Source organism: Varroa destructor, unplaced genomic scaffold, assembly GCF_002443255.2.
Source record: "Varroa destructor unplaced genomic scaffold, Vdes_3.0 BEIS01000004.1, whole genome shotgun sequence".
Lineage (NCBI taxonomy): Eukaryota > Metazoa > Arthropoda > Arachnida > Mesostigmata > Varroidae > Varroa > Varroa destructor.
Genome location: NW_019211457.1, coordinates 19,741,920 through 19,757,796, shown reverse-complemented (window position 1 = coordinate 19,757,796; position 15,877 = coordinate 19,741,920). Strand labels below are relative to the sequence as shown.

The following is a 15,877-nucleotide window of genomic DNA, read 5'->3' as shown; positions in this document are numbered from 1 at the left end:
CCGATAAAGCTTTTTTCTTCTTTGACAAGTGGCTTATGATTTAGGCTTCGCTGTTACCCCATGCATTACAACTATGCGCTTCTGTTGTTTCGACGCTAACGGAACTCCGGAACGCTCACTGCATTGCACTGCAGCTTCTACTGGGATAAAGTATTCATCGAAGCAGGCGGTCGAGCGAATGGCCGCACATAGTTGACTGAGAGCCAGGGCTTGTTCCTTTATAAATCGAGAAGACGGTAGTCGGTAGCGGTACAGAATTTGGTTACAGAAATCAAACAATCCATATAGAATATGACTACACACGTCTGCCTGACTGACGGTTAGCCGTTAGGATTCGGTTAGAACACTGGTCGTAGATCTTTATTCATTCGTTCCTTTGCGGTCCTAGTTATTCATCAGATAGAAATAAATCCCGAAGAGATATTCTGAAGAAGACCTCTGTCTCTGATTAACAGATAAATGAACAAAGCGCTGAGGTTTTGAAGGCAAGCTTACCAGTTGTCCTTAGTTAAGGGTGAAGCGATCTTCGCCTCCCATTTAAAAAAGTTTAAATACTTTTTATTTAGTAAATATTAAATAAATAGATAGAAACAAGTGTCCATGCGGGAACACCCACGCAGTATTGTTGACGCTTTTGAAACTGTTGCATTTTACTGGTCTGTTTCCATCAGAATGGTTAGACGGTGAACAGTTTCCCCATCGCCTTCTACTAATTGCCACTGATTGTTGCCACGTCGATACACATCTTTTCAAGCCGTCATAATAGCTAACAAAGCAGTACAGTGTAGTTTCGTGTCATCTGGAAGCGCTTCATATCTCCCTATTCTGAGTTGCTGCAGACTCTTCACGGCCAAAACTCCTGGATATAGACGTCATTGGCTATAGGAACCGGGCTCCTTTTTAATAGTAGTGGTCCGACTATTCGTAGCAGCGATAACCGCCGAAGTGACCGTGATCCTCCTTGGGACACGATAACCCAGTCCCGGACCACCCTCCCCACCTTTTTGTTGTGCTTGAATTGGGCTAGAACCCGGTAACTTCCTACAGTTGAGGTGCAGCACCTAGCACGAGCGTACACGTCTCTAGGAGCATATAGTTTGTATAAGCAGTGATTTATATGAAGATTAGTATTTTTTTGCGAACGATTTGCTTAATATTACTAGAGTAATTAGGGAAAAAGTTTCGTGCCATGTGATTTTAAAAGAACACCAGTGATAAGCTTGAGTGCGTAGAGATGGAATACTATGCGAATTTTGTCACGAAATTTTGACTGCAGTATATATGAGGCCAATAGAACATTGCCGAGACCTTATAAGAGCTTTGTGTGTTGCTTGTGTATGGAAGTGTAGATTGTGTTGATAGAACCAAAAAACATCAACTATAGTCCAGGATCATTTCAAACATAAGAAGAAAATACTAGCAACCTAGAACCCTTAATATGTTGCTTCATTTGGCGCTTATCCTTTTCAATGTATCGTGGTCACAAGCCCTCTTGACATCCAAGGACTTCCATAGACTTGTCGCTCCGGAGTGTTTCCGCGTCGGTCAGATAGAGGAGTTAGAAGATCTACCTCGAACGGTGAAGAGTTTCGTAGAGTTGGTTAGTAAAGTCGAGAAAGCCCACCGTCTGGAGGACGCTGCGGAAACCGCTTCGCTTCTGCTCCGAAGGTGCCTTTTTATTTATTTACCTTTCTTCTTTATTTATACCTATGACTTTGGGCTGTGCTTTACCGAAAACACGAATTGTCATTCGTACGTCAGAACGTACCGTCTGCGAACAAGCGACTAGTTCAATACCACGTATTTCTATTTATTTAATATAATACACGTAGTATATGTACGTGCAGTACATGAAGTATAACATATGACGAGTATGAGCATACCTATGCAAGTAACTGAACTGCATTTAAAGACCATTCATATGCATGAAATTAAAATGAACAGTGTACATGCACATGTCTCTAAACTACTTAGATGAACTTTGCTCAACTGTTTACGATATTCGAGAAGTCTCTCGTGATAATATACCCTAATCATAAAGCTTTATTCTCGTTAAAAGCATTGAGCTGAATCGAGAAATTGCTTAAGAAAGTTAATTGCTATTCTCGCTAAATATGGCTCGTAGTGACAACCCTTCGTTATTTAACGCTGAGTCGTTGTTTAATTAAGCTTCATTATAGTACATTCCTGATTGCTGAGCAATCAAACGCAAGTTTGTCATTTTTTCGCTTTCTACAAAAAGCCTACCAAGGCTAAAGCATTTGTGCACACAATTTATTCAGCTGCAATATAATTTAAGTTTACAGAGGCCAGTAAACTTTATTCATGTTTAATTGTACGCAATACTGCAAAAAATTAGTAGGCAAATCGGTTTTTCGACTGACTTACTCGTGCGTCATAATTCGTTGCTTCAACGTATGTCATATCTCTCACTCTCTCTCTCTCTCTCTCTCTCTCTCTCTCTCTCTATATATATATATATATATATATATATATATATATATATATATATATATATATATATATAACCCTAACTAGAAAAATACTGGCAGCATCTTGGAAAATACCTTGACTATTTCGGATTGATCTGTTGTTTTTGTAGGTTCTCAATATCATACATGCGACGCAAGAGAACTGAAAATGGTCATATGTTCCTTGTCGATAAGACGGAAGAAGCCCGTGCGTCAGTAACCGAAGTGCTTCTACGAAGCGCCCCACATCGTCTATTTCGTGAAGACTCCTTGATATTGGTTGAGAAATGTGCGCTCTTCTTTATGTTGTCTCATTCGATTGAGCAACGGAATAATGGAGCTAATGTACTTGCGTAAGTGTAGTCGATTCGGCTTTTAAGCCTATAAATTAGTTAAAGAAATCGGTTTTTTCTTCAGAAATAACGTTTGCGCTAGTAAAATGCGTTTGCAAAATATACATTAGTTTGGAACTGACTGAAATTTGTATAGAAGATTTCTTTAGAATCTACTAAAAATTATAATCTGCCTGGCTTTGATTTGCGCACATGAACACGCATCGATAGTACTTTTCATAAAATGAACAAAGTAGACTTTAGCTGGGCGTTTAGCAATTCGTCTTCCACTATTAATTTCACCAGCTGAACCGTTTGATTTTTGCTTCAGATAGCTATTGTTAATTCCACACAAATGGCTCTTCAAGGCAATAAAGTCAAACTATTTAATATAATTAAACGAGTCCTAATAATAGTGATGCTTTTCAAAAGCGTACATATTGCATATTTCTGGTATTGGTATGTGAACTTCAGATATATTGAGCATGGGGTGGTGTCACCAGTCGTCCATCCAGAAGGAAACCATGGTTTGGCATTATCCCCAGTACTTTTCGGGATTGCTGCATCTAAATACGCTTCCAGGGAGTCGACAGAGAGTTTACTTAGATTACTTCGTCCATACAGTAATGTCGGTGAGTCTGACAGCGACCTCTTGTTCTCCTTGTTTATTAGATGGGTAAAATTCATAATTTGAACACTTTCAAATGGTACCGCAACGTTTTGTTTTGGCTCTGTTATCCGACGTCGGTGATCTTGAGTAACTTTGAAGCTATTCAACTTTGTAGATTAATTCGACAGGTCTAAGTTTCCGAAGAACGTTGTCAAGTCTATTTCGTTTGGCTTGCCACATAAGATGTCCAATTCTGCTAATACCACCGAAAGTAAAATGTGAATATTGCTTTGTGCCCTTACAAGGCACAAATTGTCCCTGAGAAGGCAGACTACACTAACTTGTAGGGTAAAAATATGTATCTGAAAAGTTAAACTGAGAGAAGAAAACTTAATTGCCTTGTAATATAAGATTTTTTGGCCTAACATTGTTTTCGTAAGGCTAACGCTTTTTTTGGTTACAGTGTCAGAAGGGCACAGCGTTATCGACCATCTTTATGGGCCTACGCTCGCATCTCTTTTGGGCACCTCAGTTAAATGGAAGAACACAACAGCTTCACCTATAATTGGTAGAAACGGAGTTTGGACAACACCGCTCTGTCCGAAAGAATTCAAGCTGTCGCCAAAGGTAGCAATTTGTTCATCAAATGCAGTCGCCTAAGTTACGGATTTACTGACAATAAATACAAATGAAGGCAATGATTAGTTTTCATATAAAAAAAAATACTATACTACTTTTAGCAGAGCGAACGTAATGCCCTTGCTAAAATGTCCAGCTAAAAATGACTGCTTAATAAGATGATACAAGAGATATTGTAAAAATTAAAGGGTTGTCGAAAGCGAACATTCTAACTCTTCAGACTCAAGAAAGAGCACAACTTAGCTTTTACATAATAGCTCAACATTACTTTGTTCGTAGCAAAAGCTCTTGCGCAATCACCAGTTAAGGGAATAGGTATCATACCGCATCGGAATCGTATTGCTGCTCATACAACTAGGATTGCTTTTCGGATTACAAAAAACATAACGCTTATTTATGCTGGGATTTCCTGAGCGTATTTTTCATCAGGTGTCCGATATAACAGACGCTCAGCTGTCCGGAGCTATTGACGGTTTTCTTTTCAATGTTCTAACTTCCCGAATAACTAAACAACGGAAGCGACCATTCACTCTTAGTCAACTACTCTCAACGTATTATTCTGCTAGGGGTATTCGGGAGCTGATACCCGAGTTTCCCGGCGGCGCTTCGTTTTGCACAAGGGGAAAGGTTTGAACTAATATTTATATGATTGGATTCATTGTATTAATATAATACATGTGCAATTTCAGTATTTGTTTATCTTTGGTGACGTGTAGAAGAAAGTATCCAAAGGCGTATGCTTTGGTCGCTTGACCAGTTTAGTACCCAAAGAACCCTAAATAGCGCTCAGTGTTTATCGCTCTGACTCTTCACTCGTGTATAAGATGCGCATGGTAACTGTGAACGCGTCGAAAGCGAACTTCTAGTCGTACAGAAAATAATTACTTTTCATAGCAAGACACGCATGTACACCATTTCTAAATATTTAGGGTAAGTTTGTGCTTGCATGTTCTAACGGGACTACGCTGTCATCAGATCTTTCAAAAGTTGTTCTCGGTAGAGCGGTTAACCGAACAGACTTTGGCTATAGCACGTCTGTTTAACGCTGTCGAGGCTCTTCCGTTAAAAGAGGTAATTGAAAACTACGCCATCGTTCCAGCTGTCAAGAAATTCAGCCAAGAACTCGAACATATCATTACCCGTACGTATTTCCAGCATCCTTATGGAATGAGAATAACTTGTCATGTTTATACATACCTAGTGTATCTGCCGCTGAAAGATCTTTCCCTCGCATAATTTAATAAAAATACGGATTGGATTGATATAGATTGTAGTGTACGGTCTGAGGGGCAGAAGAGCTATTGATCACAGCGAAAGCGATAGGTAACGAAAGCTTTAATGATCAATAAGAAAGACGTAAATATAGTGAAAGCCTGTTACCTAAACGACATATTGCATTACTCTGGAAACAAATATGATAAATGCTCATTTTATTTGATTCACTTTAATTAATTTTAATCAAAATATTGAACTTCATAGGTAGAAAAAACTGATACACAGTATTTGTTATCCTTGTACAATACGGTCTAAAAACTTTGACTTATGTGTCGTATTAGTAAGCAGTCCTTTAAGATGAAGTGGGTTGTGGCAGGCCATAATTTATTACACGATCTTATATTGCCATAGTGCAATCTGGAATGGTACTTTACAAAATACATGCATTGCGCCATGCCTCTCAAGTTTTTACCCCCTATCGAATATGTATAGCAGTTCTGTTTCAGTCAAACGTTAGAGCTTTAACGAATGTTTTTGTTTTTTGTTGCATTTCAATAGATCCTCCATCGACATGTCAGGAAGCACAGCGCCAGCTGCACAAAGGAAGTTGTCAAACATTATCCAATGTGCTCCTTTTGCTCGATCCTATATCTGGACATCCCCAATTTGATGTGTATCAACGCAAACTCTCGGCATACCTGTCTGAAGAGATTCTCGAAAATAACTCAAACTCTCGCGTTTCTATATCAAGCTCTTCGTTAGCTGATAATCCGCATGTCCTTAATTTGTTCTTCAGCTCTAGTAGGAAACAAAAGAACCCATCGTGTCGCGTTAGTCGGTACGTTAATGGCGTTTGGCGCAGCTAGTAAATACTAAGTTCAGGGGACTCATTCTGTACTCATATACAGAATTATCCACTATCGTACCATCTGGATGTGACGCGGTAGCAGCTTATCTACGATAAGATTATATAGCGTAACCTGCACTCATGGTATTTCATTATCAATTTTTCATCTAGCAGCATTTAGCTTTTATCGTAAGCGGTTTTTGAAGTATGCGGATTCGCCCAGGCCAGTCTCCAAACCCATACGTTTTATAAACGTAGAATTTATTTTGTAACTATAGAAGAAAGTCGTTTAGCGCATCTTGTTCTAGTATATTTTCATTGGTCCTAATTGCGTTGTTACTTTAAATCATAAACATATTAATACGATGCCCGTAATTTACATTAGCTTTGTCCTAGCAGCACTTACAGTATACACAGGCATACTGCTTGATTTAACTTGCGCCTATTTAGCCATCAATGCTAATACTCGCAACCAACGGAAGACTTTTGTACAGGAGAGCTGATAAAGGCTGTGCTGAGTGCCACGAAGCTGATATATGGCGTGCTGTGAACGGAACCTGGAACAGCCTTCTTGAAGATGACGTTGAAATGGCAGCTGGTACCGTTACACCGTCAAAGGTTGTTGTGTATTTTAAATTCAACGATTTTAAAAGTAAGGAAGAAGACCTTCAGGATGTAATCAGAGGACTACGGAGATCCCACAAGGACCTGTATATATTTGTAGTTGGCCCCAAACCTGAGATCGTTGAGAAATTTCGAGCCGACGTCAAGGACGCTGTAGTAATCATTCCGCAGGCGGCCGATGACAAAGTTATACAGAGAATTTCTACAGAATTAGCGCATGAGATATGCCAAAGTGAGTCAATATATTCATACGTCATAATAATATATTGGTGTGATATTGATGCACTACACGTTATGTGGAAAAATACAGAGCAATTACCGTTTTGCCGACTTTCACTTATTTATAAGTTATTACTCTTTTTGTTTTTACTCTTTACACAAGCTCCAGCAATTGTACACTGTACAAATTGTTTGACGGATCATCTCCAAGTGTCGAGTATTCACCAAGTGTTCTTATCACCACAAGCTTCGTATTCGTGGGCAGTTTACCCTGATGAGTTGAACCGCTATCCCATATTAGTCAACATCACAATCACTTCGGAAAATCTTCCCCTGAGAGTCTGTTACGAAAGGCAAAATGCCACACATCAGCGGGTCCCGATAGAAGAGGATCAGTGTGAGGATGCCCAGGCCAACGTTCCCCTTGTAAAGAGCTTTGTTGACTTATGCCAATCACAGGAAGCGACAGAAAGTGCCCATATTAGTGTGCCAGGCCATGTCCAATCTGCCAGATGCGAAATGGTCCATTTTAAGATCACAGCACTTCCACGGCGGCCGGGCGTTCCTTTCAAGGAATGCAACCATCCGGATTGTAGATTTCCTGACGAAACGCGGGTGGAAATCGCATACTTTGGTACGTATCCGTCATTACCTGCATAGCTATTAAATGAATCATTTTTTTCAACAAACCATTAGAACCTATCTAGTTCTAAAGATACTAAAATGTTAAATAATATCAATCTTACTGTTAGTATTTCCTATTCCTTCACTAACAAACCCATTTTCTCTCTTTTAGCGGAATTTGAAGATGACCTGTTACAAACATCAAATCAGTTAAACATGTTTCGATATCCGCCCATTGACGACAGAAGAGGTCAGAAATCACCACGGCTATCTAGTGTTTTGGGTCGACCGAATTCAATCGAGCGAGATTCTCAGGAGACTTCTGAAAATCGTGAACTTTCTAAACCTTCTGAGGATATCAGAACAGAGACTGAAGGGCCCAATCCGAGACCAGTCAGACCGCATGACGAGCCCTCGAGGAATCCAGTTGTCGATCATTCACGGGGTAATCCAAAAGAGGTCCCGGAAAGAAAACTGCAATTACATTCTTTAGGCCAACAAATTATAGATCCACCTAATGATCAACCCGATGACACAAGAGATTTCTTGAATAGGCCTCAGAAAATACATAATCTGCTTCAACTTAACAAACAACTTCAATTAAAGCCAGACTCATCGTACGGACGGCTTGACCCTACTTCAAAGAGACCCGATGGACTACGCGAGGTGAATACACCTGGACATTCTCTGCGAATTTCTAGAAATCAATTTAAACAGTCAGAACGTCCTGTCAGACAACCTGAAAGTCCGTTTCGATACTCTGAAAGGCTGCCGGATTTACACGAAACCGCTGAGACAGACTTGGTCAATGGAAAGCAGCAAATCGATAACGATGATACTAATAGAACGAAATTTTCGGCGAGGGAAAGACCAACAGACTACCCCAGTGATCGGTCACAACGTCCATTGCCGCCCATTAATAAGTCAATCGAGCGGCCGTTGAATTTTTTTGAACTGTATCAGTTTGTGGACAAGCCATTGCGGCCCCATGAGATGGCACAGGTCTGTTCGTCATCAAAACAGGAAAGCTTCCTTTTCACAATCGATCAATTTTTACTGATTCTAAAAAAACTTGAGGAAGGCAATCCATCCGTAACCATTAAAGAGGCAAGTATACTGGAAGGTCACTAGACTGCACGATGACAAAAAACAAACGGATAACACATCATATTTAATCCTACTCAAAATATCTAATTAAAAATATGTGCCACAGAGAAATATGAGATAATTCCAAACATAAATAACGTGAAATGTGTTCAAGCTTGAATCCATTTTTCTAAACGTAAGAATTTTTTCTGATGCCAATATTATTAACAAATACATCTAGACGGCCTTATGTTTTCCTGCGTAGATGTGCCAGTTCTTGTTGGACAAATATTCGTTGGATAGTCCGTTGAGAGCGAACTCGTCGCTGGTGGAAAATGATGTTTTGCGTTCCGTGCAACGTGCTCTGCTTGGGTCCAGCACATCGTCAAAGCAGACCGATGGAAATGACGGGACAACAGACGTGGACGACAGTGTCCTTTTAGCTAGTGAACGGTGCCATCTTTACCATCTTCTCTCTTACTCGAAAGAAGCAGAGCTTGAACGCGGTGTTGTTGCGCTAGACTTTGATGAGGTGTGTATGTGTAACGTCCGAAAAGTGGGAATATCGATGCTCAAAGAGCTTTTTATATAAGTAACGGCCCAAATATATCTTCAATTATTTTTTTCTTAGCCAGCTATTACAGGTATTTCCATTTATTATTTATATAGTACCTTTCTGATTATCTCTTCTTTGTTCTTCTGTATGATGGATGGTAAATTTCAGGACATAGCGATAGCGTTGAAGCCAGTGCTACTAGGTATACTGGGTTCTCCTTCGCTGGTGGGTGAATCTTCCCGGAGTATCAACCAGATAACTCGAAGTCTCAATCATGCCATTGAAGTGCAACACGACGCGCAGTCGAGAATAACTATACTTAGTGCACTAACTTTTGGAGGTAACCTCAAGATATTCATGGAATACCGCTATTAATTTGCGAGTCGTTATTGCACAATACCGTGGAATAATATAACAATAGTACTCAGTTTATACTATCCAACTAACAAAACATACCGGTCTCATGTATATATATACAAAATTTTATGCGACGAATGGATAAGAGCTGCGTCTATAGATTTCATAAAACAAGGATCTATAGGTATTGTTCCAGGCAGTGCGACACAATGAATCAATCAGCTAGCAGGGTAGAAGCCATATTATTATTACGTATATAGCATTCTGTATATTTACATGAACTACAGTTAAGTAGATGCTATTATGTCAACGATGTCATGCCGCTGTCATAATTTTTCATCTTATTATAATATGGGTAAAGACGACTTCCAGTTTGTATGCACTGTTTTTGACCATAGGCATATTACTTCCCGAGATTATACGTGACGCGCGCTCTGATTTGGTAGATTCAGACAGCTATTGGCATGAACAATTCTGCCAAAATAACTTTGTAAGGCGGCCTGAAAGGGATGATGTTGACTCTTGGATTACGTACACCAGGATTCGTGGTGCCATTGATGGTGGGTTCTCCGTACAACTCAAGCAGCTTATGAAGTACGCAGCTTTCAATGCGACCTGTTATCACTGGTTTTTGACTATTATCAATCATGCTGATCCCTCTTGTTTTCTTCTAGGCTATATCCTCGGCCTGCATGGCAATTTGACGTCGGCAGTTAGCCTTTGTTCTCTCCTTGATGGATACTACAGCAACCGAGGTGTCGATCGCTCGATGCGCACTAAACCCGACCTCACATACGATAATGGAAACTCGGTCCAATTGGGAGTGTGTCGAAGATACGATCTATTTCCGGCAGACGTCATAACTGGTAATTTGGAGAGGGAATTTCTCAATTTTTATCGTGCGTTTGCCTACGCTTATCCAGGCCTCGTTAACAGGGTTAGTGAAGCGATTGTCATGGACGCAGCAACAAGGGTCATTAAGAAGATCACAAGAGCTACCCAGTATAAACTTCTTAGCATGCCCAGCTTCTGTGATGATGGTCCTGCACTTTCCATAGCTAATCGTAAGTAACCGAATATCTAAGTGAATAAAAAGTATACGCATTTTATACATTAAGTTGGGTAATGTTAGCCAGAGTTCGCTGTCGGTAAACTAGACTGATGACCCCTATTTATATGCTCTTTTTCACCACTTTCTTGACTTCGTATGGTAATTGCTAAATTATCTTTGTTTTTTTCTTGAACATAGCTACAATTGAGACTGCCACAGAAATTTATGTGGTCCTAAAGACGGACGATGAGCGGTTCATGCCTGTGGAAGAGATGCAGCTGCATTGGGCCCACCAGAAAGCGTTCGTGAGCTTCCTCGCCCGCCATATGAACCTTGGAACTCGTCGACGTTTGCATCTATTTATGAACCAACAAAGTATCGTGCATGGGCAGCTACTAGGCGTGCCAACAAAACACGCAGGCGCTGCAGCATCGAGCATCGCCTGTAAAGCTCAGGAGATTCTGGGTAATAGCGACCGTATGAAGAGTTATTCGCCTCAAGATGAAGCGACTGTACTGGATGCTCTTCAGCTGCACCTCTCTAACGAAACTGAAATTGGAGCACTATTGGAAACACGCGAAGGCCATGGCAACCTACGGCCTGCCAGAATTGTTGTGTGGCTGGCTCATGGAAGCGAACAAAGAAGTCCAAAGGGCGTAATCAAGACAGCTGTCGAGCGTCTAAAACAAAACTTCAAGGGTAACGAAGCTATTCTACATGTATTCTTGTTCGTTATATATTATGTAATATTTCACTATCTACACAAGAATAATCACACTTGAAAGCCTGCATTGGAGTAAAGAAACGATTTGTTAGAGTTCCATAATATTATTAAAAAATCAATATCGTTCTCCACCCAGATCATGGTTTACTTGCATTCGGTGTACCATCCGATCTAGTATTTTTGCGATGAAACCCTACGAAAGCGTCCGGCAGTTTTTCAATTTTCTCACTAAAATTGAAAATTGCTGTTCATTATTAAAAACAAAACTATTTTGCTGGTTTTTCTAAACGCAAGTCTATTTCTCAAAATGTGTAGTTCATTCTAACAAAGATGTCCAATGTTCTAAAAGTACAGTGACAAAATGAGATAACCATTTCAGAGACAGTGTCATTCTTCGCCGTGACGACGTCCCTAAGTTCTTATTTTGGCGAGGAACTCTTTTCTGTGAAGTTTTGGAACAATGCTACAAATAAAGGGCAACTAGCGATAAGAAATCGCGCTAGAGACCTAGCAAGAGAAAGTTTCCTCGGTGAGTTCTAAATTAAGTTGCACTATAAAATGTGGGTTTTCGGACGGACGGTATTAAAGTAAGTGGTGGCATAAAGTAGATAACATTGACAGGCGTTCATCTTATCTCGATGTCTCTCTTAGCGCCATTGATTGCGTTATGTGGACCTGCTTGCTTGGAATCGACCATACCGGTTCACCTTCGTTTCGACGAAGTCATATCCGAGAACGCTGTCAAAGTTGTTCGTTTCGGCACTGAAGAGTTTCCTAGCATGGTGAGAGCCCAGCTTACCGTAACTCCAACTAATGGAATTATCAAGGTGGGTGCATAGTACGCCGTAGCGGGAGTTATACAAAGCTTTTTTTGATTGCACTAAAGTGCGTTTCTGTACTTCTGCTGATAATTGCTGCCGAATAAAAAGTAAAAAAAGCGTGCGTTAATTATGAAGTTCTTCTGAACTCCTACATTACCCTATTATACAGCAGCGAAGCAAGTCAATTTCGATCTTGTCTCTTCGATCCTAACTTACCTTCGATCTTAGTTAACATATCTTTACATGAATTGAATAAGGCTCTACCGTAATAACAAAGAACTGTACATTTGATGGAAGTAATTTTATTATTAAAAGTATTTTGCCTATTATTTTACAATTATGCTTCATATATTAATCACGTCGCAAACTTGTTGAAGATGAAATTCAATATGTTTTTATCGAGCATTATTAACAAATACAAAACTAGGTCTGAGTCGTAGATACCTTGGTAATTAATAACTGTGGTGCGACTGCCATCCGCAGGTCTGCTATGACAAGAACGATGTTCCATCGATTGACGGATGGAGACGCTGTACGCAACTAGCGGACAACGGTACGCTCATTGTACTCTAGCTAATTTGTAGTGATTCGATCTATACTAGATAAATAGGTTCGTCATTAAAATGCTCAACAAAGAAGAATCAAGGTGGTCCCATGTATTGCGGATCTAGTTGTAGAGGGCGCGCATACAAAATATACTATGTTTATTTTTTTAATTATATTGATTTTCTATTTTCTAAGCGTTAATGGTTTCCTATAAGCGTAACGTTTGCATTTTAAAAATTACGTTTAAAAGGATCACCAAATTTAAAATACTGATTGTTGATACCGGGGCTACAGCCCGCGGGGATCGCTGCAGTTAGGTGCCAAGAGAAAATGGTATTAATTTTATCTGAATGCAATCTTGATTGAAGAATTAGAAATTTTATAGAATAACAAAAAAAATTACCGATTTTTTTTTATTATATCTGAGTTAATTAATATTTGTCATTTTTCATGCCATACCACTTTTCCGTAATTTTAATGTACAAGGGCATCACTAATGTTGTAAGTTGTTTTGGAGAGTTTACAATGTGTACAGAAAAATGCATTTGTATACAGAAAAATAAATGTGGCACAGAACACTAATATGTATACTAGTGTTATATGTATAATAACTGCACATTTAATTTGAATTTGTCTATGCTAATAAGGCGCACAACAGAAATTATACGAAACCATTGCAGAGGGCAGTTGAGCACGAACTGACATGTCGTTACCGACCTCAAATGATACGCAACCCTTACGGCGTTTACGTCATTTTGCTGTTTATATTGTATACCAGAAACTGCGGGATCTACTGCTAGAGTCCGCCTAATGCCACCATTCGTTATATGCCCAAATTTATTAAAATCTGGAACTATGGTCGTCCCATGGCAAGGATATTAGAGCACCTGTAAAAGTGTGACGACAGTTTTTAAGTTAGGTATCATCGAAGTGCGATGTACTCCGCGTAAGGATTATTCTTAAGCTCATACAAAAACAAATTAAAACGTTGTCCTACTTTTTCTATATTCATGCAACTAATTTGATAACCGGCATCAGTGAAAAAAAATCACCTCAGGCGTGCAGTTAAGAGTCTAATTTGAATAATAGTCGTGCAGTATCTTGAAGAAAAGCTTAGGCCAAGGCTACTTCAATTGGTTCCCTTTACTTTTGCTGAGAAAATACGTTATGCATACCGGGCTAAACCTTGACGGCGCCAAGGTTTTTTTTTACTTCGATGAATAGTAGTGTAACCCGCTGGAACTTTTTCGATAAACCTTCCTCTGGAGAAAGGGCAGCATGTAAGAGTTCGAAAGCGTTACTTAATTTTACTTCGCATTTTCTGAAACGCGCCTTCAACCTACATCAGCTATAATTAACTATCAATAGGCGTAAAAGCTCTAAACAGAACAACTCTACTCTGTTTGTGACTTTGACTCTGCTTGATTTTAAATCAACTGTAGATTAATGTTACAGTCTAAAATATATTTTGACCTGTAATTACCTGTTTATAAGTATGTATTTAAATCATTTAGATTTCTTAGTTACTTGTTTTAACATGTCTATTTTTTTTTTATCAATATTTGATTGTTTGGTCAAATGTACTGTTTGTAAATATAATAATATTGACCACAATTGTCGATTATACGTTTTGAATCTCGTATTGCCATTTTCAGTTCTCTCATTTCGACCAGACTGCCAAAAAGGTTCGTACAACGGTTAAGTAGTAGGTTAAACTGAAACTAGAAATATTAGCTATACACTTTGACCCACGCATGTCTGTTAGACCTTTGGCCTACAGAATGCGGGTCCGTTATTGGTTTGCGTACATGTAGGAGAGGAAGGGTCACATGAATCATTATTTACTAACACTGCCGTTAAAAAAACTGCTGTCTTAGGTATATCACTGTATTCGCCAGGGGCCTTATGTGGTACACAAATAAATTACTAGTGTGCAAGAAATTAGGTCGGTGATAATGCGGAGCAAACAACAGTTGTTGAGTGAAACCTCTTTCGCTTTGTGGATGTACCAAAAAGAAGTACAATGGAGATTTAAAATTATGTTTTTCGTACAAAATAGCCTTGTTTTAAATCTGCGAATCACCCCATACTCACGTATTTTTCGTTATGCATAGAACGGCCGAAGATTTATAAATAACTTAGCTGCAAACTATTTCAGATGGACAATGCGAAAGTATCCTTCTGGCCATTATGGGTGTCCGTGAAAACTGCGAGGCGAGTTCTTGCACCGGGAAAATTAATTTTGTCCTCGATTACGATGGTAAGGAATAATAATGTATGTTGCTGTTAACAACGACCCATGTGACGCTGACTTTATATAATTCATAAAATTATAGCATAATTATAGTTGGTTTATTTTAGGATCGCTTTTAAGTAGAAGCGTGCTATTGGATAACCAGCTGTTGGATAAAGAAGCTGGATAAACGGTACGATGGACCTTACAAAAGAAAACATGCTATACTTATTTTGATATGATATTGCATCGTCTATTCTAGAACGGCCTCGCAAGCGACGTCAATCACCCAAGAACAGCCCCGTCTCTTCATAGAAGCAAGCAACAATGCGTACACCCCATTAACAAACAAATTAGCTCCATATTTACATATTATTCTAACACTGATTTGAACGCTAAATTTTGTTTATATAAATGTGTATACACTATTTATATAATATGTGCATTAAAGCTCCCGATTTCATCCACAAGTATATCGTCATGTTTTACTTAATCGTAGGTTTTTCGTACTTGACTTTTATTAAGATAGTGATGATTTGACCGTGTCCTTAGAGTGCTGTAATGAAAATTAAGTATTACTTGCGCATGAAATAATTACCATTTCTGACTTTTTGGGCTTTTTTGGACAGCTATTTGGGTTGTCTTCGACAGCCAATTTTGAAAAGGGTGTAAATATATTTTCTGTCATAGAAATGCGTGAAAAACGACTGTAGGAAAATGGAACTACGCAAATTTAAGTTAACCTTATTAATGGTATTATTTGGTATAATAGTTAAGCATTGCTAGCACGACTAGACAAGCCTAAAAACTAAACTCCTCCAAATAGAAGTGTTATGCCTGAATTCTGGCTCTTTGATTATGTATCTTGATTCCGATCGAGCGCAAAGTAGCCAAACAGTCACTGTTACTAATGTGTATACCT

At 39.1% G+C, this 15,877-nt stretch overlaps 1 protein-coding gene across 2 annotated transcripts; it reads left to right on the top strand.

Annotated features, from left to right (window-relative positions):
* Nucleotides 1-668: 668 nt before the first annotated feature.
* On the top strand, nucleotides 669-15,428 carry LOC111250090 (uncharacterized). 2 transcript variants are annotated; one of them, XM_022804770.2, is made up of 21 exons: nucleotides 669-1,668; nucleotides 2,603-2,824; nucleotides 3,278-3,435; nucleotides 3,877-4,040; nucleotides 4,482-4,679; nucleotides 5,028-5,193; nucleotides 5,826-6,105; nucleotides 6,609-6,970; nucleotides 7,121-7,591; nucleotides 7,754-8,688; nucleotides 8,933-9,199; nucleotides 9,392-9,563; nucleotides 9,979-10,140; nucleotides 10,255-10,644; nucleotides 10,830-11,330; nucleotides 11,735-11,884; nucleotides 12,007-12,182; nucleotides 12,660-12,729; nucleotides 14,378-14,407; nucleotides 14,881-14,982; nucleotides 15,084-15,428. In XM_022804770.2, the coding sequence occupies exons 1-21, from the start codon at nucleotides 1,439-1,441 to the stop codon at nucleotides 15,143-15,145; spliced, it is 5,268 nt and encodes a 1,755-aa protein (XP_022660505.1). In that variant the 5' UTR covers nucleotides 669-1,438; the 3' UTR covers nucleotides 15,146-15,428. The 2 variants fall into 2 exon arrangements, with proteins under 2 accessions (XP_022660505.1, XP_086842573.1); XM_086986447.1 differs by having other exon boundaries at nucleotides 673-1,668; nucleotides 15,218-15,428.
* The last annotated feature ends 449 nt before the right edge of the window (nucleotides 15,429-15,877 follow it).

Bases quoted from the DNA above. Each gene is read 5' to 3' on its own strand.
- LOC111250090 (XM_022804770.2), top strand. From the start codon at position 1,439: ATGTTGCTTCATTTGGCGCTTATCCTTTTCAATGTATCGTGGTCACAA. The intron at 6,106-6,608 runs GTACGTTAATGG...ACTTTTGTACAG, and splicing joins CCATCGTGTCGCGTTAGTCG to GAGAGCTGATAAAGGCTGTG. The intron at 10,645-10,829 runs GTAAGTAACCGA...TCTTGAACATAG, and splicing joins TGCACTTTCCATAGCTAATC to CTACAATTGAGACTGCCACA.